Source organism: Serinus canaria, chromosome 1 (assembly GCF_022539315.1).
Source record: "Serinus canaria isolate serCan28SL12 chromosome 1, serCan2020, whole genome shotgun sequence".
NCBI lineage: Eukaryota > Metazoa > Chordata > Aves > Passeriformes > Fringillidae > Serinus > Serinus canaria.
In genome coordinates, this window is record NC_066313.1 from 94,586,189 (window position 1) to 94,609,408 (window position 23,220).

Below are 23,220 nucleotides of genomic sequence, written 5' to 3' on the forward strand. Positions count from 1 at the left end.
AGGAGAACCTTGGGGTGGATGTCCTGTGCTTTAAGGAGTGCCTAGTAATCCCAGCAGGATCTTTCTATGAAGGAATGTTTAATGGAGCATCTGCCAAATAAACCACCCTGTACACACATGCTCACTTGGGGCTCACAGAGTAGACCAGCCCATATGGAGATCCCCTCCTGCTCTGCTTTGCCTTCCAGCTTCTCCATAGGCAAACACAAGGCTGGCTGGGCCTTCACTGAGTTCCTCATCCTTCAACTGTGTGATCCTGCACTACTGATGGAAGGGGAATGGACATGACAAAAGGAGGAACACACACTTCCATCTTATATTTTCAGCAAATTTTACCTTGGAAAAGCCCTGATGAGGACCATTTTTCCTGGTTGCATCACAGTCACTTAACCCAACACATTAACAGTGTGAATCCACATTCCCTTTCCTGTAACCCTAGCAATACTACCCAGGATGTTTCCCATGCCAACTGCCTTTTTGGTGGGGTTGTACATTTAAAAAGCACTTTTATTTCCTGATTTTTCTGCCCACCTCACCTGCCTCTTGGTTGCATTAACATGATTTGATTCATGCTGTTAATGACACACTGATGGATGCTTGAGGTGACTGTAAGATTTAGTTCTCCAGTTGGTGGTATATTGTCCCTGGTTTCAAAGAGCAAGTTGTTGTCTTGTGATTTTGGATGTTTGTCATATACAACTGTCAGGCTTCTCTCAAATAGTTATGTCATGACTGACATGTTTTTGTTTTGTGGCAACTTCCATAATTTATTTCTTTGCAAATCTAAAAAATCTGCCCTGTAAAGCTTAAATAACAGGAAGCCAAAATGACAACAGATGTCAATATTTTACCAAGGCAACTCTGTTAGGACAATGTTTGGGCTACTAGGGAAGGGCACAGTTTCTTTGTAGATAAAAGGAATATTCTGTAACTTGAATATGCTTATTCAAAAGGTTATTTGTGGCAGTGCTATTCAGTTTTTTTAAGTAATTACCAAAATTGGGCAACATAGCTTTTTTGTGGAATGGGATATCCATCAAACGGTAACAACCGGTGAGTCATGACTGGATTTTAGTAGTGGGTTTTTTTCCCTTCAATCATGCGTGTACTTGTCAGAATGGTTAATTTTGAGCATGAGTAGTCTCATCCAGTTTAGTAGGAGCACTCACATGACTGAAAATAAGTGCTTACAGGATCTAACCATAGCTTTTTACAAGGTAGTATGCTGGAAACTCTAATATGTAGCCCTTTGAGCAAGAGAGAGAGAGAGAGAGAGAGAGAGAGAGAGAGAGGAAAACAAGTGAGCCTTCTAAACTTTGGGGGTCTGAAGACTTGTTCATTTCACGTAATACTTTTGCATGCCCACACAGATAATTTTTTTGTGTTCAATAATACTGTAGATATCTTCAGACTCCTGATTGAAACAGAATTATAAACCTATCCATTAAAGACCAAATGAATTATCTTTTTATGTCAGAGATGATCTTTGCACGTTGAGGGCATGCTTCTGTGTATGTTCTATATGTTTTGAAATAATTAATTGTTTGGGACTGCTATTAAGCACCTTAGAGTGTTGGGGTTTGTAACACTAGTCAAGGATGTGGAGATGTACATGTCCAATTTCAAGAGAGTAGGAATAATACTCCTATTTCAATGTGTTGCAGTTTTCTCCGTGTGGAAATTTTATTTTAGGTTACATATTTCCCATCCTGAGGATTAAATGATTGGCAACAACTTGGCACTTCTTACATGTTTCAGCATCAAGTATCTACCATATTGAGTGTAGAGATTTTATGCTCTACTTGCTCAAGTAACTACATGTAACACCTTTCAATTTGAGAAGATTATAAAGAAGTTTTTAAATAATTTCTGAATCCAACCCTTAACTTCAGAAATGTGACCACTTCAAAGAAGGGCAGGAATGCAAGTGTGTTGCAGATTTAGTTACTGAATAACAGAAGAAATTTACATCTTATCTCTTGCACAAGAAACTCAGGGTATTTTATGGTTTGTTCTACTGAATCTGCATAATACTGGATCACCTGGCAAAACCAAGTCTGGCACAGAGTCACAGCTACCACACTGCTGAGTTATACAGCCCTTGTGCTTTTAGGCCAGCTTTATGCTGAGTGCAGAGGAAGGACAGAATGACAAAAGCCAAAGTTTGGGGAAATTTCTGAGGGGTGTAATCAAAACCAGATTAGTTCTTTGATCTGGCTCATGGAGCAGCCAGCCTTGGCAGCAGGTGGGCAGCTGAACCAGGGCTGGCATGTGATGGGGAAGAAGGCACTCTGGGAGATGGTAACTGGTCTGGCATAGGTCATGTCAGAGCAAAATAGCTTTCTCAGGTAAAACCTGAACCGTACCAGCTTGTGGCACAGTTCTTTGTGGGGGCTCTGTAATTTGCATCGTGTGGTTGTAGTGCTTTAACCAAGATGGAGATGAAGTAGGGCTGGGCTGTCTCCTGAAATGCCCTGGGACAAGAGGAATTCCCTTTCCCCATTCCTGTTTTTGGGTCACCTTGGACGTGGTGAGGTAAATTACTGCTGAAGTCGGTGTGGGAAAACACCACACCTGTGCAGAAAGACCAGTATTTGAAATGTGGTTTCTGAGGAACCCCAAGTCATTTGGGATGACTATTGAAGGGTAAGCTTGTTGTGGTGAGTGGCTGGGAGGCAAAACACACCTCTTGTTTCTGGCCACAAGCAGCACTAGGGTTTCTGTGGCTGCGTGCCCCAAGGATGTGGCAAGTTCCTTCTTGCTGAAGGCAGCGTTTTGGGCTGGCACAGGCAGCTGTGTGCTGCTCTGGCATTCACTCTGCCCATCCTGGGCAAAGATGGCAGGAGGGAATGTGTCTGAAGGCTGCTCTGCTTCCTGCTCCCTCACCTCAGCCATGGTAAGACAGCCTAAAAGCTCTTGATTGGACTCCTGCTGCTGCTGTTTGCATTGGCCCTGTCAGAGGCTGTCTTTTTCTTCAGTGTTATATTATAAAAGAACATTATATTCAGCGTTATTATAAAATAATGCTTATTTTGTATTTACCGTAAATGTTAATTTCTTTAGCACTTTACGTGACATGATAATTTCCAAGGTACTTGAAAATAAATTCTGCCAGAACCAATTTATTCAATATGTGAAGCACTTTAGATATTTCCAATGATAAATACTCATTAAAAATGTTTTATTATCCTTCTGAAGAATTCTGATAAACCATGGTAAAAACTGAGGTAAGAAGGTGACATCAGGAGTTTAATGCTATCTAGCTGTCAAAAGGCAGTAGAATGTGCAAAAAATAAGGATGAGGGAAAAATAAAGTAGTTTATATAATATACCATAAATCCCAAGAGCAATACTTTTATCTCAGACATCCACATGTGTCTCTCTAGTTCCCCAAGGCAGAGCAGGGAAAAACAGTTCCAGAATATGAAAGTCTATTGTGAATTCAGAAGGCAGGAAGATTTATGATGTTATACCTCATACAAATTAATACCTCTTTGTTGACAGTGCATATCTTATTTATAAATGAAATTGCTGTTCTATCCTGCTCAAGCCTGTACAGTTGGGCTGAGGAACAAGGAAAACCTGAGCAAACTGTGATGGTGAAATCCTGATTTCTTCAAGTTAATGACTGAAATCTTTAAGGGCACTAGGGTTGATAATTTATTTGCATTTATTTATTTTCACAGAAAGAAGCACAGCATTTTGCAGGTCTCTTTAGTTTCTTTTTATGTACAATGCAATTTATTAGAGCGTGGGATAGGAAAGGAGCTGCTGTGCTGTGACAGTCATGCTCCTTCCAGCATGGCTTCCATTAAAAGAGGCTCTGTTGGCTGCAGTGTGGTGTTGCTGTTTGCTTCATTTTTCAGGTGCAGGATGACTGTCAGCTGGGAGGTCAGACCAACTGGTTACCTGATACATGGGAGGAGAAAACAAAGAGCAGTGCTACAGTCCCTAGAGATCTCCCCATGGTTGACAGCAAGGCAAAAGGCGATTGTGTAGACGTTTGTGTGAATTTTGGCATGTGAGAATGGGCATTTAAGGTAGACTATGATGCTTTGCTGAAATTTTAGGGATTTCTACAGGTAGCCATATAATAGAATTCTGTCAATAACTTGTCTGTCAAAATGCTGGTTCAATTTGCCATTGTAATAATACCTGAATATTAATAGGTTGCTTTCATTACTGCTTTCTCTTTTAGAGCCTCTCCTTCCCCCTAGAAGTCCATAAGTTAAGCATGTTTATGTTTTTATTTTATTGTTTTTAAGTTCTAGGTCACTTCTTTTTTGGGGATACTTTTTGGAAGTCGTTTCCTTTTATGATAAGATACTAGAAGCTGAAATTGCAAAAACAGGAACTCCTTCTGTTTTGCATGGACAAAAGTGCTGCAGTTCCATTTGCTGCTTCCAGAAAAATAAGTTTACTTCATTGTTATAACTTGTTGGCACTTTTCTTGAAAAGATAAGTAAGAAGGGAGTACAGGGTATTCAGATACTCAGTACACAGAGATCATAAACAACAACAAGGCCTCAGTTTTGTTGTTTTAACTCATTGCATTTAGTTTTAGTCAGCAACAAACATTCAGGAAAATCCTGGTAATACTAGAAAAGCTTTTAATTTCAAGTGTTGGAGTGGGTCATTTTAAGGGTGTGAAAAATGCAGAAACTGCTGACTAATCTCCCTTTGAAACGAAGAGAGAGTCAATGCTCTATCTCAAATTCCACCTTCAAAAATGGAGACATCCAGAATATTTCCTGACTTCTGAAGATCGCAGCTATAGCAATTAAATGTCTGAGGTCAGCTTTTGGATGTGCAAAGAAGACTGCTTAACCAGAGTCTTTATTTTTTTATTATACTGAATAGCTTAAAGTCTGATTTCTCCCTGTGATGGAATCCTTTGCTGGTAGCGCTCTCTTGTGGTTGTTACTTTCATTTAAACATTTAAGAGATTTCAAAAATATGTATATTATTTAGAAATTTTTGCCTTAGGACACAACAGTCTGTGTTGGATAAGCAAGCATACTGTGGTGGTTTTGCAAGTTCCTAAATTAAATGTGGTAATATATATTTTAATAGTGCAGAAAGGTCAGTTAAGGCAAAAGTGTCCCAAGCATGTTTCCCAGAAGATCTCAAAGGGACAGGCATATTGAGCATTCAGGTTTTTAGCCTTTTTTTTTTTTTTTTTTTGTATACTTTTGGTGAAAAGCCAAATGCCTTTGGATGGTGGACAGATGGGGGAGGCTTGGGAGGGAATGAAATCTGCCTTGGCAGCCAGTCAGGTGGAGGAGAGACTGGGATGGGCACCTTCATTTACTGGCTTGATTGCAGGTACTGCTCTTACTGTGGTGCTGCTCTTGGTGATGAGCAAGTTACTTCCTACAACTTTGGCTATTAAAAGGAATGAAAAATTATTTGGGAAACTTTTCAAGTGAAACTGATATGTGTGATCCTGGTGAAAAATTGAAAACTTTCCACCCTAAATCTATGTTTTCTCATTCTGGGGTTGGGAAAGGAGAAGATGGGGGTTAACTCTTGACCTATTCTGTTTTTTTAATACAGCTTTTTTAGCTGATGTTTTAATTTTCAGAAAGGAGGCCAAGCCTGGAAGCTCAGATTGTGATGTGCAGGGATTTCTTTTGAACTAGGGACATACAGTGTCCTCTTTCAAGAACAGTTACTAATTAGCAGTTGTTTGCTACTTCATAGACTTGATACTATTGGGATTGTGCATCCAGTGTCATAACTTTATAGGCATGTCTGCATTATTAATACCCAGGGTGTGATGTTGGGTGTAGTCTCCTTCTCCTTGTATGCTGTAACCCAACAGCAACTGGAGTAATGATTCCAGGTTGTTTATTTAGTTGTACTCTCTTAGAGAGGCAGGTTTACACTTGAGATAAGGCTTTGAATGAGAGGGATCTTGGCCCTTGACTGCAAAGTCTCTCTTCTTCTGTAGGCTGAATTCCTGTGTGGCATTTGTCTGATCACCCACCTTCATTCATCTTTGGATCCTATATGTCACATAAGCACTGTGATAATCCTAGTTCTTTCAGGGATATTTTTAAAATTTCAAATAGTGTTCCGGGAAAGCTTTCATGGCAATTATGTGACTGTTTATATCTGTTTTCCAGCAAATGTACTGCTGTGCCCAGCAGTCTTTGAAGTGAAGGTAAGATGAGCTTGTTTGCTGTTTTGGCAGCAGTCTAGCAGGACAGCCCAGCAGTATCTGATTGCAGATTAAGACTGAAAAGAGGTTTTTTAAAGCAAATTAAAAATCCTATTAGTCAACTGTATTTTGAGGCTCGGGTTTTCTTTCTCTTTAAAATTAAGGAAATAGTTGGTTTTTCTTGTGTGTTACCACTGTATCAATGGAATTCTCATTGATTTTTTAGACAGCAGACTCAACAGTATCTACCCTATGCAATTTATTCTTCTGTTATGTAGAGAGAGGATGACTTGCTTCTGGAAATCCAGGAAAAAAAGTTATTTTCCCCCCCTTGAATTTTACTTGTCTTTTTTTCTTAATAAGTCACCAAGAATAACATTTGTTAGGTCTGCATCCTCATTAACACAGCAATAACACCATGGTTGTTGGACTCTTTCTGAAACACTGTTAGAAAAGCCAGCTGTTAAGTCAGAGTCTGCCTTCCTGTGGACTGAGTATGCACATGCACACACAGAAGTGTGTTAATGTTAGTAAGCAAGGCATCATGCTAGGTTTAGCTTACCTTTATTAAAGGCTATTTCCAAAAAAACCTCATTGTATTAGGTTTAACATCTCTGAGTAATCTATACTCTCACCTTCATATGAAGTGCAGTTGTTTAATAGACTATATCAATATGGCTGAGAAAGTTTTTGCCAGATGCCATCTAGCTTTCCAGCAGGTTCACACAGTTGAGCTGTTGGACTTCTTTGTAATTTGTTATTGTCATATGCTGTCTCAATTGTATTTCTTATTAAAATCCAAATATGTATGCTTGCATAAAATGAGACCACTTTTTGCCCTTTAGCCAACCTCCTTGCTGAAGCTTGAGTATTTCTAGAAATCCCTAGAACCTCCAGATTTTCCTTTACAACTATAAGCGCAGCCTGCCTTGAACTGTGAGAAGCTGTTCATCTTACGCATGCAGGATGGGGGTCAGTCAGTTGGTAAGGATGCTGTGGTGCAATCAGTCTGCCCTGTTATGGAACAGAACCAAAAAAATGTATAGCTGCTGTTTAGTGTGATGGGTCAGTGAACCTAAGGAAAACACAATTGTGGCACATAGGCCAGTGTGTAAGAAGAAAGTTTATCTTTTTTCTCCTGTGCCAATCATTGATGGTACAGTATAATTAATTTTCTTCATTTTCCCTCAAAGAAACTCTGTGCAGCCTGTTATTGTATCCTTTATATCCTCAGGTATTATGATGGTCAACAACCATCAAGCAAGCTTACATGTGCAAATCTGGCTAGCAGAAGGGGATTAATTGTGTAACTATAGGGTAAAGCTTATTTTTTCAGAAGACTTTTAAACTAAATTGTTCAGAATTTGTAACGTCACTCTCCCTGGGGGATGGATGTACCTGTAGGTGATGATTTCCAGTGTCTATATACTGAGGTGGTTTATTTCTAGGGATGTAACAGGATGCCTCTCTTTTAGGGAAAGTGCTGCTCCCCGAGAAGAATGTCTGTGTAGGAAAAACATCTGTAACTCTCCACTACCACTGATGATCCATCTGGTCTTAAGAGATTTTCTTTTAGCTTTGTCATCTCATAGGTGACATTAACGTCTTTACGATGCAGTGCTTCAGACCCATCTATTTACCTGCTCATGCATTTGCTTAGAATATTGGAAAAGGATAGAACAGATCAAATGAACAGTTTCAGCAGCATAATGTCAGTGCATTTTGCATGTCAAACGCCTCTTAAAACGAAAACTAAAAATCCCCCTCCTTCCTCCTCCGTCAGGAAGAGTCCTCTGGTTTCATTTTTTGGGCTTTGTTCAGCTTTTCCCCGCCGAGCTCCGCATCGGCAGAGTCGCGGGTCTGACTAATCTGGAGTGCTCCGGCCTCTTAGCGGGGAGCGCTAACAAGGCTCCTTTGTGAGTCTAATTATATCCCTAAGCTGGCGGCCGCAGATTAGCACAGGCCAGCCGGTGGCAGAGGGCTGAGGAGTCCCATGCTCTGCTCGGCCGGCATCGCCCGTGTCTGGCAGGGACAGAGCCCAGGAGGGTGCCACCAACACCCCCGGTGAGCCTCGGCCCCGTCGCTTGGCTCTCGGGCCGGTCCCGCTCCATGTCGGGAGGCTGCTCCGCCAGCCGGGAGCTCTGCCTGGACCCCGAGGGAAGAGGCACCGCCCAGCACGGAGCCTGGGTAGGTACCGACGGCTGTGCCAGGCTGGACAGGACGTGGGACACTCATGAGCTCTGGCAGCTCCTCACCCCTTCTTTCTGATGTTGGGATAAGCCAGTGCTCAGGGTGCCTTTTCTCTTGGCTTTTTTTGTGTATTTTGTAACTTGTTGGAGATGAGTGGGATAAGAAAAGCTATGCATTGTTGTTTTAAATGCATCCAATTAAAATTTCATTATAGCATTGTTGAAGTGGAGTTGCAGGTGTGGAAGAGGGAAGGTGACTTTGAAAAGAGTATTTTATTTTTGCTTTCAAATTTGCCTCCCATTTCTCAAGCAGACATGGCTTCAGTATGCTTTGTCTTACTGAGCAAAACCGCTCATCTCCCAGCTGGGCTGGGCACTGGGGTGGTTTGCGTTGCTACTTTCTAAGAGGTCTGTAACCCGTTTTCTTGGGTGGTCTCTTCAACCCAGTATGGGATGGAGGCAAGTGGAGTGGCAGAGTCACTCTTAGTAAAACTCAAAGTGTCAAGGCCTGAGAGTTTTTAAGCCTTGAGCTTTTAGTGGTGTGGAAAGAAAATTTGGTGGAAAAAGTTTCCCAGGTTCTGAGCTGTTTGCCAATATGAGCAGAGCTTACACGAGGGTGGAAGGGGATTTTTACAGAAGAGTGCAAGAGGAAATGAGTACGTTGACAAATGTGAGACCAAAATGGTTTGTTCTTCATAATAAATCTAAAGAAAGGGTTTTGGGGTTTCTGCTTGGGAAGGAGAGGAGTATGAAGTACTGAGCAAAAGTGGGGGAAAAACAGCCTAACCATTTAAATACACTTGTCTTACACTGAGGAAGGGGGAGGGAGTTAAATGATTAATTTAGGATTTTTTTATTTTTTTTTTGTCACTGCCAGGCAGTCACTGCTTCCAGCTTGTCAAGCACATATATGCTGTGAAGGTGGGGTGCTGAAGCAGCGTGGGCTCAGGATGTGTTTCTGTCTCCATCTTCTTAGTCGTGACCAGACAGGCCAGTCAGCTCCATTAGAGAAATCCTTAATCTAGGGAGGCTAATGGACCTTCTGACCCAAGAGGGCTGCTCAGGTAGGATATCCCCACTGTATTTGTGGGGAAGGATCCCAGAAGAGTTAGGATCAACGGCTGCAGGTTGCTGTTGGTTTATAATAACATAGTAATACATAACAGAGCACTGGCACATAAAGCCCATCTCACGTTTCTGCTGACTTCACTGAACTTTGAGTAAAGCTATAAAATATAAGATTTCCATTAGTCACATGGAGCTCATATGTGGTATTCAGTGTGTCTCAGTGATATTTTTCTATATGAAGATACCTTTTCTGTTATTTGAGGTTGTTCAAACATTCTTGTGCAGAGCTCTGCACTACCTTAGAAGGAGTATTAAAAGCCAGTTTTGATTCCCATCTGAAGGTGACTAAATGTAGCACATATAATGCAAACAGCTGAGTACTCACTGTTAGAGGTGCATTCAGTGCTCCAAGTTTAGTAATAGTGATGTAGGTACAATTTGCATGTGAATGTAGTCATAGTATCTGTGTGGTCTGTTGCAAGATTGTCTATAGATACCTTGAGTTATGCAGGAAGAATGCATGGATGAATTCAGGTATTAAACTACTTGATCGTGTTGGAGGGATGCTGATAGTTCCTGCAGCTTTTTAACAAACAAGCTTTGGCAGCAGGAGTAACTATTTATGAATATTAACTAGAGAATTTTTTCCTGTATTTGGTCATCAATTGTAACTGATTTGGGCTTGGAAAATTTAGATTGTTTCTGATTTGATTCTGTGTATCGAAGCACATGTTTCAACCTGTGGGCATTTATTATTCTACTTTTGCCAGTTTACTCTGTTGTAAAACCTACACTTGGTGATAATGAGGGTGGCTAAAGATTAAGATCTGAAAGGCTGGTGTGAGCTGGGCTTGAAGAAGAATGATCTATTGAAGATTTGTGTTGTCATTGGTGTGAAGTGATTCTGTTTTCAATTTTGCTTGGAAAATAGCTTTTATTTTGCTCTGAAGTGACTGAACCCAGTGTTCAAGTCTAATGATGTTAAATTGGGTGCATATCTTGGCACATTCCATTTCTTTAAAATAAACCTAAAAACCTAGTTCCCCAAGCAAAATCAGTGCTGTTCCAGGAATCCCAGAAATGAGAGTTGTCTGGTCATCATTAGTGTTCTAGCTCCAGGTGATTGTGTTTTAGGGCTGCCATATATCTGCTCAAAATGAGGGTTTGTACTTATTCTCAGTGTATCCAAATCAAGGGAAACAGCTCTGTTTCTCACAGAATGAAATATCAGCAGATGAAGCAGGACATGGAACCAGCCTCAGCAGAGCACCCAGCTTCTTGCACTTGCTTTTACTGCAGTCTCCAACTGCCCCCTAGGGATGGAGGGCACGGAATGCATTTCTTAGGGTCAGGCTCCTCCCCACAGGGTGGCCGGAGCTCTCAGAGACAGCATTATACTTGCCCATGCAGATTCCTTCTACTTCCGTCAAGAGTCTACACATGTTGGAAATACTTGGCCTGAGTGAGTACAGGCATAGGAAGAGAGTAGCTCATGCTCCAAGAAGTTGCAGGAAAATATCTGCCCTTTGCCAGTGGAGAAATTATAGATGGATGTGTGTTTCAAATTGTACTGCTGTGTGTTATAATGCTGTTATGGCTGCAGTCATCATTTGGAGATTAAGAACGGGATTTTACTTGGAACTAACAATTAATTTCACCTGAAACTTGAGCTGCCCTGGGAGGTAAGCAGGGAGAGGTTACTTTGATGATTGTGCAACTGTAACCACCTTATGCCTTGGGCATCCAGCATGTTAAGGCAGCTGAGATTTCCTGCCCAAATTACGAGCTCTGTAATGTGCCAAAACTAATGTCTGTTTTAATCTGAAAACAGCTTTTTATGACAATAAAAATCCTTTTTACAAACCATGCTGTATATCAAAGAGCGATTTACAGTTGCATAGCTACCTCAATTCAGTGGAAGAAGTAGAAATTTTTATCTGCACTTATATATGAAATCCAGAAGGGCTCATGAGAAGAGGAGTTTTTTTGGGAGTTTGGTTAGTTTGGTGTTGGTTTGGTGGGTTTTTTTTTGTTCGGTCAGTTGGTTGGTTTTGTTTTGTTGTTTTGGGGTGTTTTTTTTGTTTTTTGGGGTTTTTTTGGTGTTTTTTGTTTGTTTTTTTTTGTTGTTGTTGGTTTAGTTTGAGGTTTTGCTTGGTTTTTCTTTTGTGGGTTTTTTCTTTTTTTTTGTGGAGCAGATTTCTCTATCAAATCTCTCTTGTCCTTCTGAGACCAAGATGCCTCAACGGAAAATTTCTACATGAAAAACTTATTCAGTTCTTTATTAATGTGGAAAGTACTGTAATTTTTTACAGTATTACACTCATTTTTTGTCTTAGTTATGGCTAAGCCAGAGTAAAAGGGTCCTGAATGCTGTGTGATGTGACCAGTATTTATTTGGAAGATTACTAGAGAATTCCGAGTGTTGTGAGAATAGGCTGAGAAGCAGTATTAGAGTACTTAACAAGTGCAAGCTCTTAAATAGATAAGCAATAAGACTCTATGTGGGCCTGTTGAGTTGGTTCTATTTCTTACTCCAACTGGGTTTTTTTGGATGAAAATAACTGTATTTTTTTCTAATGGGGATTGGCAGTATTGTTCCAAATATTTTCTTAATTACATATTTCAGTAAATGTTCCTGCAGTGCATCTGATTTAACAATTCCTTTTGTGAGCAAGACGGATGTAAATCCAGACAGGTTTTGGCTTCATCTGAAACAGAGTTCCATTCAGGTGTTTTTTGTATTCAGGGAATGACCCTGAAAAAAGGAGGAGATGGTATGTGTTGTTTTTATAAAGCTCACTACAGATCTGCAAAGATAAAAGACATGGCCCTAAAATTCTTGCCGTGATGATAATTACCAATAGTTTTTGGTTTTTTTGCTCACCATGAAAAGACATTTTACACATCTTAAGTTTAATCTCTATATTATAAAGTGAGGGTGTGATACCTCTACAGTTAAAATTTCAAGTCCTGATGTTTCTGCCTCTCCTGGGAAAGCCCTGTTTTTTGGCATTTTGGAGGGGCTAATGCAGTTACTGTATCTTCTGTCCTTACTTGAAAGGATGTTTAAGGCTCTCCTGGATGGACAGTGTGTATGCTGGCACAGAGTCTACTTTAGAAAAGGCATTTAAGTTGCTGCTGTCTAGCCCCAGGACAGTAGGAACTTGGGGCATCTAAGACTGAATCAGAGGGAAAGGCAGTAGGACAGGCTTAAGAGAAAGGAAAGGAAGTGGCTGAGGCTGTGATGCTCTAGAAGGCAGCATAGAGGTGAGTTCATAAGTGGGTAATGGGACAGGATTTAGAAGTGCTTCAATGTATTGGGAAGACCAAAAAAGCAGTGGCTAGAGTGTAAAACCATCAGCCTGGTCAGAGAAATTGTGGATATTTTGGAACTAGAAATGCCTAAACAGTCACTTTGCATATATGTGTAAGTCTATGCATGAATCTACATAGAGAGATATGTATATGTGTATGTATATATATATGTGTAATCACTATTGGATATGAGTGACAGTGAAGGTTTACTTCAAAATATATTCTGGATTTTTTTTTTAATTTGGGAAATCCATTAATACACAATTTATGCATGGAAATTTTCAGTATTTTTCTTTCTGTATTTTCCTTTCTTCTCATATTCTTTCAGACATACATACCACCTTCCTTCCTTTATTTTTACATAAATGAAGAAAAAATAAAGCAGGAGACTGTTCAGAAAAAGTGTTCCACCTCAAGTTTTGGATGCTTTGTCCTCACTTGGTTTGCTATTACATCCAAAGATATAGATGTGTCTATGTCAGAAGACAGGAAAACACTGAAAATGGCAAGGGGAAAGGAGCAGAGCATTGTATTTGACTTAATCAAGAGCTTTGTTTATGGAATTGATAGCAACTGGTTTAGCCTAAATTAGGATAACTCTTGCATGTATTTAATTACCGAGAATGGCACAAGAAACCATTCACGTTCCTTACAGAGTTTTGCTGCTGGGTGATAGCTTTTTGCCAGAGTTTAGATACTTCATTTTCATATTTCCTTGGCAGATAGATCTGCCAGTGGTGACTAACGTGGCATGAAGTAATTTGAATATAGTTGTCTGAGATGGATAATACCAAATATCTTTGTATAGGATGATGACTCCTTTGGTATTCTATAGAAAGGAATGTTGTTTGTCTGTTTTCAAGGGAGAGTAAGAAGAAAGATCAAATTAAGTGCTCATTAAAAATTTTTTTTTGTTTTGTTTTAGAAAAATCATCTAGTTCTAATCATGAGCTCCCATGTTAGGCAGTTGGATGAATTCTTCAAATCTGCAGTGACAAATACATATAACAGCTTCTGGAATGAAAAACAGTTATTTTGTCAATTTCTTTTTATTTGAGGCCCCTGTGGGTAATTGCAGACTCACGGTGGTATTCAGCCTCCTTTTTTTTTTCCTGCCATGAATTCAGAAGACTAACAAAATCCAAACATGTTTTTAATACATTGAATAAATGATTTAGCAGTTGCTTTGCAGTGGCTTTTTGCATACCCAGTTAATTACATTATATGTTGGTCTTCTGGTGTGTTTTAATTTACTGAACAAAAAGATTGGTGAACTGCAAAAAACCCTCATGGATTGGGAGGACTTTTGTTCCCCCAGCATATACAGATTTACTAAAAATATATATTTGTTAATGAAGTATTGGTATGTCTAGTCTACTGTTATTGTAGGGGAGGGGAAGTGAGAAAGCTCAGAACTTTGAAGCTGTTTGGGATTTATAAGTGGACAAACAAGAGCACCTGTGCTGTCACTACAAATTCTTGACATTTTCTCTACATGGAGTAAAAAAAAAAAAGTGTGAGTGGCTTGCTGAGGACACTGCGAAAACTGAACCCTTCCTAGGCAATTTGTGTGGCTGGCATGGGGCAGCAGTGTTTGTAACTGGTTGTGTTTCTGCAGGACAAACAAGAGCAGCGTGGTTTGGTTTATTTGGCTTTGACACAATCTAAGGGCACCTTGTGAGCTGTACCTCGCAGTGCAGGGCTCGAGTGTTTGCTTGTTTGAGAATGCCAGTGATTTGTGCACTTGACCTTTAAGCTTGTGCAGGTTTCCATTTTATCTCAGGGCTGCAGCCTTTCTGCATTGCCTTAGCCCTTCATCTTTGGCATGTCTTGTAGCCAATTACACTAGGATTAGGCAACATTTCTGGTTCTAGGCAAGGTTTTAAATGACTGCCAGTAGTTTGGACCTCCTGCTGCAACTTAGGAAAAGTGAACTTGGGCTATTTTAAAAACAAAGTTCTTAACAACACAGGCTTTGCTGCACTGCTGAAAAGCTTTGAGTAGCACTGTGGTGGATGGAGGGAGAAGAGTTTTGTTTTGATAGCTGCTGTTCAGCATCACTACACTGACTTGGTAGTGTAGTGGTTCCCAAATTCTTGTGTTTGTACCTTAAAACATGGTTTCTGTAGAAATGTAAGTGACTGAAAAGGGAATATATCTATTTTAGAAGAATCTTTAGTATAAATGATCACTACAACAGTTTTCACTCAAAGATTTAGGGCTGACAATATGTAACAGTAAGAGTTAAAAAGAACAGATGCTTCTGCTTTGGGATTTTTTTCCTGTCTTTGTAGGTTCAGCTCAGTTGTGACTGAAACCACTGACTTGTCCATCCTTTTACTTTCGAAAAATTGGGATTTCTTATCTAAACCTAGGTTTTATTAGGGCAAAGACCCCACCTTGAGTACTGCATCCAGCTCTGGCATCCCCAGCACAGGAAGGACAATCGACCTGTTGGAATAAGTCCAAAGGAGGCCACCAAGTTGATCTAAGGATTGGAGCACCTCTCCTGTGTGAAAATGCTAAGAGAACTGGGAATGTTCAGCCTGGAGAAGAGAGAGCTTTGGAATGACATAATAGCAGTCTTCCAGAACCCAAAGGGAGCCTACAAGAAATTGGAGAGAGACTATTTTCAAGGGCACATAGTGACAAGACAAGGGGGAATGGCTTCAAATTGAAAGAGAGTAGGTCTAGATTAGATGTTAGGAAAGACTTCTTTGCTCTGAGGGTGGTGAGGCACTGGAACGGGTTGTCTGGAGAAGCTGTGAATGAATGGCCCATACCTTAAAAACATTCAAGCCAGATTGGATGGGGCTCTGAGCAAATGGTCTGCTCTAGTGGAAGGTGTCCCTGCCTTCATCTGAAGGGCTGGAATGAGATGATCTTTAAGGTCTCTTCCAACCCAAGCCATTCTTCGATCGATTCCACAATTTATTTCTTGTCACAGCAGATACAGATGAGCAGTGAGTGACACTGCATTTGTAAGGACTGGCCTCTAATGCTCACTTCTGCTATGGGGGAGCCCTGGCTGTCAGTGAGTACCGCGGGTGTAGAGCGCAGTTCTGCAGTCCCAGGGCTGCAGCCGCTAGGAGAAAAGCCTCTACCGTGTGGTCATAGCGGCGTGTGCCGCTGTGCTGGCCTCAGGAGGGAGGGCTCCGTTGGTTTGAGGAACAGTCCCAGCAGTCCCAGCCGGAGGCGGCAGTTTGGGAGTGACCGGGCGCAGCGCACGGCAGCCGGCAGGGGGCGCGCACGGGTGGCGGGCGGGGCAGGGAGAGAAGGGAAGAGATCTCGGGAAAGGGATGAAGGGCCCGTGTGCCTTCGGGATAACGGCACGGGCTGCCTCTGCCCCCTGCGGCTGCCGCTGCTTGCAGGGACACGTGTGCAGCCTCAGGCCTGAGGTGTGTGCCAGCAGCTGGGCCTTTGCTCCTTCAGCAGAGGGCTGGAATTAAACATTACCAGACAAATTAGATATTAGGAAGAAATTCTTTAGGGTGAGGGTGGGGAGGCACTGGAACAGGTTGCCAGAGAAGCTGTGGATACCCCTTAAACACTCCTTGGGGGTGTTCAAAGCCAGCCTGGATGAGGCTGTGAGCAGCCTGCTCTAGTGGAAGGTGCCCCTGTCCATGGCTGGGGTGTTTTAACTTAGTGATCTTTAACTGACTTTAACTAATATTTCAACCCAAACTTTTTTTATGCTTCTATGAGACAATTTCTAGCAGTTGGTTTTTATTTGGATGCAGGCCCCTGGAACTGCCTGTCACATTTTTGCTTTGGTTACTCCAGATGCAAAAGCCTGTATGGCAGGGTTACAAAAGAGGTGCTTTTTGGTGGATAAGAATGATACAATTTCTGTTGGAGAATGTGGTGCTGGGGAAATACATGCTTCTGTTGTTGTGTCTGCTGGCTTTTTTATCTTTTTTCCTTTTAATCTATCTTCTATGCTTATCAACATTTTCTTTCCAGCAGCTTCTGTAAAAGCACTGGTAGAAAGATACTTTCAGTGTAATGCTTTTAATAATGTTTCCATTAATGCTGGGGGTTTTCTGAGTTGTAGGTTCAGATGATCTCATTCTGTCACTCAAAAGTAATAGAGAGGTATTACATTACAATGTAAATGCTCAGCTTCCAGCTGCTTCAGTTGCCTGCAAAATATTCCTGGTTTGAATCTTTGAATCTTTTCTTTCTAGTCCTTCTATTCATTTGCTGAGTTTTGGAATCAATATTTATGTTGCAGTCCACTTTTTAGAAAAAATTGTTTCTTGAAATGCAGGATAGATTCTTACCATTTAATTAGAATTACTGTCAGAAAGTACTGGTGACTGTGCACGGTGAATCAATTTTTAGTCATGTTGTGAACTTCCCAACAAAGCAGGTGTCTGCGATGTCTATGAGATTCCACCTTCTAGGTATCCCACCAGAATTTTTAGACTGTTCAGACCATTATGTCCAAAAAAGAAAAAAAAAAAAAAAAAAAGACCTGCTCAAAAATCCTGTGTGGCCACAAAAACAAAAAATTCAACAGAACTTGTAAATTCTTGTCCACTTGACTTGACTTATGCCACAACTCAGTCCAGTCTGTTCCTCCCCTTGCTTGGCTGCTCAGGAAGATGAAAGTGGTGGTGGATATCGTAGCACAGAAAATGCCTTCTGAAAATGACATTCATGTAGCAAGGAACTATCTTATCAAGATCTTGACAAGTTCCATGAGGTACAGTACTGACTTTACATGTGCATCCCTTCTGTTTCTTCCCAGCTTGGATTCCTCCTGCCATTTGTCAAGCCCAAACTGTCCCAGAAACCCTCTTCCCAACCTTCTTTTCCTTATTCTCCAAACACTGCTTGTATTGTGCTAGTTTCCTAGTCTTGTGTTTCCTTAGCAGTATATCATAGAAGAGTAATTGTCTCATAAAAGATAAACCTTTTCAGCTGAATTGATGCCTAGGAGATCTGCTGAATTTGCCTTACCAGGTATTTGTGGTTTGCTGAGTTGTTGTCAGTACTGTTAAAGGTAAGCAGTGGGGGGAAAAGTTCATGTGATGTTCTGTGCAGCTGAACAGTGGAATGATAACTTTTTCCATACCTACACACAAGCTTGGAGCAAGCAAGGATTGTCTGGAGCCTGTCATCACATGGCTGAGCAGAATCTTTTGCACATGTTTGCACTGAGAGTACTGGGGCTCCTCCACTCCCTGAATGTCATGTCCTACCAGGAAGGAGCAGCTAGAGATGCTCTGCTTAATCGTTTTTTCTTTTGTCAAGCTGAGAAGAGTAGGCTTTTGTTTATGGAAACAATTACTTCTTTTTTTAGTAAAAGTAATGATGCTACACTTTGTAGTGAAATTACAGTTTCTCTGTAGAATTGTTATTCTCCTTTTGTAATCCTGCATGCAGAGTTTGGAAAGGCAATTCATCACTGATTTCTTCTGACCTTGCTGAATGTACTGTGAAAAGCCATGTACTCAGAGCTGACCTGTTTTGAAGATACTGGCTATAGTTTTGGTCTCTAAATGCAGTGGTGGTATGATAACAGACTAATTTATAAAAAGGGAAATTGAGTAAAAAAATGTAGAAGTACCTTTTCACAGTTCAGATTGAAAATATGGAACACTTCTTTAGTGTAGCAAATTACTTAACCTTGGAGTAATAGATTTCTTAAGTACAGAAGTGCATTAAAAAATCTTAACAACTACAGGTCCTATAAGCCTTTATTTCAGACTCAGACTTCAAAAGATGGGATTTCTCAAACTTCATATTGCATCTAAATTTTAAATTATGCTTCCTCCTGGATGAGCCAAGAAGAAGGGCAGGATGAATTACTTTCAAAGAAGGTCCTGCTTCATTCCCAAGTGAGAGGGTCTAGACAAATGGCCTGTAATTGGCATCTACTCACTGAAACAGAAGTAGCTGGATTCCACCCAGAAGGCTTATTTAACCTTAGGGAAAAAAGAATGCACTTACTCCATGAGTGCTGAGAGCTGTAACAAACAGCAAGTCCTTGGAAGGCAATGCAAGCTGTAGTTACTAATTCCTGAGCAGAAGGAAGGGGGTAGAGGAATATGGAGCAATTTTTCAAAACAGTTTTTAAGGTACGAAGCTCTAACAGCAACCTACTGTTGGTACTTCTTAGAAGGGATCTCTTCTGTTAGGTGAGCACAAACATTTGGAAGTGATATCCAAGTTGATATCTGAGGACTTACATGATTCACTGAACTGATTCTGAGATGTATTCTTTAAAAAGCAATCCCAGAAAACACCAAAACAAAGAAAATCTCCCTGCATATCTGGGATGCCAAACATTTCAAGAGCTGAAGCAGAACTTGCCTGGAGTTAATATGATTGCTTGTATCACTAACTTGTATGAAACAATGTACATGGCTTTAATCCTTCCTGTCATTAACTCATTTCTTCCTATATGCTCCTCCCATATACACCTGCTACAGTAAAATCTTACCAAAGCCTTACTGTTGTTAAGTTGTAAAAGAGTTCTAAGTCTAATATTAGCCTTTAACTATTAAATTTCTGGATACGTGTCAGGCACTTTAAAATTTATCAGTCTCTATTCCTTGTAAAAATCACCCATCTTGCCACCCATAAAAAAAATACATTGGCATTTCACTGCATCTCAGGCATTTCAAAGAAATGGTGATATCTTTTCAAAACTGGCATGCGTGCATGTAGAAACTTTTGCTGTCCTTTAAAGTCATTATACTTCAGTCCTATCTGTGAAACGCTTTACTGCTGCCCTGGTAGATTTTTTGCTGCATATCACCTTGTTGAACTGTTTGCATTAAAGCAGCACCTGTGCCTCTGTTGTTTTCAGAAGGAATGACCTAGCCTGCAGGCCGCACTCCTGGCACGCAACCAAATTTACCGAAAGTCAACCTGAGGCAGCCACGTCACACCTTGCCTCGTCTAATGCCTGCGCCTCCTGGCATTCGAGCTACCATGCAAGGTGAGTCTCTGCTTAAGTTACACACATCCAGCTCCTAACAGCGAGCCTACAATAACACAGCTCATGTTATGTTGCTGAGGGGTTTTGTTTTTTTTTTAAAAAAAAACAACCAACCCAGAATCGTGGTGTTGTACTTCTTTAGAGTTGCCTGTCCCTGCAGTGCATGAAGGGGGAGTTGGGAAAGTTTGACGTGTGGATGAGTGGATTTCTGAAACGGTTTGTGATATGTGCATGTGATTGAAAGGTAAGAACTAGTTTTAAAGGCAGTCACAAGGTTCTGCTTCTTGCTCTGTATTTCCTTTCAATGTCCGCTGGTAAAATCCTAAGGCAAAGTAACCATCAAAATTAACATTCATAAAGTGAAATAGGAAAGGGAGAAGAAAATAAAAATACTGTTTCAAACAATTAAAAGGGCTTTTTCTAAAGAGAGGGTGCAGAATGCTTTACTGTTTTTTTTTAAGGTATTGGTTTAATTACTTAACCTGTCTTTCTGTAATCCTTCCCTACATCTGTGATCTTGCTTGTCTAGAGAGGTAATAAGACTGATTTTCAGTCACTGTTTAAAGCACTTTAATATTTGTTAAGTCACATTCAACACCAATGGAGAAAGGCTGACACCAGGCAGTTTGAGCTGTGAAACTCTAAACCTTTAGGTAATGCCTGTTTGTGTCTGGTTGCAGGTTCTTGTTTGTTTCCTGCTCCTAGGTGACATTCTTTATCATTTTAATGAAAGATTTTCTTGGGTTTTGGGAGGGAGGGGATGTTTGGGGTTTTTTTTGTCTTTTGTTACTTTTTCCTTCTCAGTTCCCATTGGGCCATAGTTACACTGAGCGTTACAGAAAATTAGTCTGGGGTGCATTTCTGGTTTGGGAAGTATACTTTGTTTTTCTATACTTAGTGCTGTGCATTCTCTGAATCATTACTTCTTGAGGTTAATGTTTTGTGGTAGTCAAAACAAAAGAACATTAATACTTCAGTATTTTATTTTATGATCTAATTTTTACATTTAGATGAACATTTACAATGTTTTTACATTGTTTTCTTAGGGAGCTAAGTTTTTAAGCTAAGTTTTTAATCTGGCATTGAATAAAGTCGACAGAAAGGGTTTTTTTTAAATGTTTTTTGTAATACTTTATTGAAATTTTAGAAACTTGATTACAATTTCTGCTTGTTTACACTGATTTCAAGTTTATATTTAAATATTTAAATATCATATGATATTAGGCTTAGATTTATATTTTTAGATTGATTTAGATTTATAGATTCATTGATTTAGATTTATAGATTTTAAGACAGTAAAAGTCCTTGTACATAGAAACAAAATTCAGAAATTTCTAAAAATCTTCTACAGGGTTCCTCATTGCAATGCTATAGCTGAAGAGTATTTCTACTAATAATGAGTCTTCTGTACTAAGCTGTAAATCATTGTATGCTTCCTGCTCTTCCTGGTGGTTGTCCTTGTACCTTGTGAAAGTAAAATACTACAAGATTTGTCTCGAGGTGTGTTTTGATAGGAGCTGAGTGTGTCCCAATACTTAAAAAAGAGAAAAAAATGGTTCCATGCCAGTTTGAAATGAGGTTTGGTCGGGAAATTCTGGATGTAAAGGAAGAGGGGATGGGAATAGAGCAGTCCTCTCCCCTCACATATCAGAAATAGCCACAACTGCTGGCAGACACTAATACTAATAAAAACAAGAGATTCTCTCTCACATGCTGCTGAAAGATTTAGTGGCCTTAGCACAGTCTCTTACCACAGTTCCCAGGTCACTGCCATCCTGAACCCCTTGGCTACCTCTGCTGCCCACTTAAAAGACAATATACTTGGGAAATTCATCAGCACTGGTGTCTGTTGTCCAGGACTGTTTCAGTGGCAGAGCTGCATTACCATGCTGTTGCTGGAGGATACCCAGCATTCCCATAGTGGCAGCCCAAGGATTTTGGTACTTTGGGGATCTCAGTTGCAGAGTGGTGTTCTTAGGGCTTGCTGATCTGCAAAAAGAGGTGAGCAGCCTCCGAAATTCCCCACTTTACAAGTAAATTTCACAAAAAGCTCAGCTGATTGGAAAGCACAGCAATCAGTAGCTGAAAGCAGCAGTATGCAAGGAGATAATTGAAACAGCCCAAGGATAGGATATTTCTAGCCCAGGCATCCCATCCCTGGGCTGTTTCTGGAATTTTGTGTCCTTCCTTGAGCTAAGCATCTGAGATTGGTATTCAAAGCCTAAAATCTCTTCTGAATATGCCTACCTGCATTCTCTCTGTGAGTGTAAAAAATCACTAAATCCCTTGAAAAACATGGAGAGTTCGGGGGGGGAGGGGACGCACCACACTTTTTTTGTGTTGGTGGAGTGGGGCACAGCTGGCCAAAACAGGCCCATGAAGACTGTCCATACTGTCTACTGCTAGGTTAAAGTATGGGCAGTTTGATTTGCTTTAGGGTTTTTTTGGTCGATTGGTTTTGCTGGGGCTTTCTTTTTGCTAGCCTGATGAATTTGAACATTTGAAAAGGTGGATGAAGGTAGAGGAAGACAGCCCAGAAGAGGTTGTACCAGTGTATAGGAGAGAGGGTGGTCCTGGAACCTAGCCCTTCACATCCAGCACTATATGTATGGGTTTTTTATCATGTGACTTAAATGCAAAAATTGTAAGTTATCTTTGGGAGCACTAGGCTAGGTCTAGATGCCTCTCATGCAAGGCTAGAGAGCTGGAACTTGAAAAGCTTTTGGTGCCTTCATTTCCCTCTGTGAGTCTTCTGTCTTTTTCTCAGAAGTCGCACCTTAATAACATTGTGCAGACTTTTTTCCTGGCCCCTCCTAAACTAAGGCTGAGTGCACTTTCTGAGAGGAGTGTAACTGAACTATCTTAAGTTGCTGAAAGTTTAAACCCTGCATTTTCTTGCAGTAGGGTATACTATAACAGTGGAGCCTTTATTTTATTTCTGTGCCCCTGGTTGTACAGATGAACCCAGCCACCTCTTATGCTTCATTCTGGTATTGCAGGTGTGGCTGTGGGACAAGAGTGCTTTGAGAAGTCTACCTGAACTGAGGTTTTGGGGAAGTTAGGGTCAGGTGCATCTGATTTGTAATCCCATGGAGTTGCTGAGAGGAGATAGTTTCTGTAAGGGTCCAGGAGCAGAAGCTCATGCCCCAGGGTTGAGAAGGGTGTTACTGGCCAGTGTGGCCAAGGGATGGTGTTTGTAGATTATTCCTGGGCTTCACCTACCCGACTTTGACCAGCAGTGTAGGTGCTTCTATGAATCTGCTCTAAAACAGCCACTGAGAGAAGATTATCCTGCGATGCCAGCCAGGCTCAGGCAGAACTGGCCTCTGCACTCTCTTCCATGTCAGGGTTCACAGGAGGATTGCCCTGCAGCTTAGGACCACAGGAGGCCACGCTTTGCAGTAACATGCTATTAGAAACCTTCCTGTCCTTTAAAGTGCTTGCTGCTTCTGCTAGGTTTCCATTAGGCATTTTCTAGCAGGACTTTGACCTCCTATGATGATATCTCTGTTTCACATTTGATACCAGTAGAT

The 23,220-nt window shown here is 40.7% G+C and overlaps 1 protein-coding gene across 4 annotated transcripts in view; it reads left to right on the forward strand.

The window, feature by feature from the left end:
* Positions 1–23,220, forward strand: part of SHROOM2 (shroom family member 2) — a 115,765-nt gene that overhangs the window by 52,769 nt on the left and 39,776 nt on the right. For 2 of the 4 annotated variants that reach the window (XM_050973046.1, XM_050973048.1), the window contains exon 3: positions 19,556–19,687. In XM_050973046.1, coding sequence (XP_050829003.1) covers positions 19,556–19,687 — 132 coding nt within the window. Of the gene's footprint in view, positions 1–8,239; positions 8,351–19,555; positions 19,688–23,220 lie in introns of those variants that run through there. The other 2 variants (XM_050973054.1, XM_050973049.1) reach the window with 2 other exon arrangements.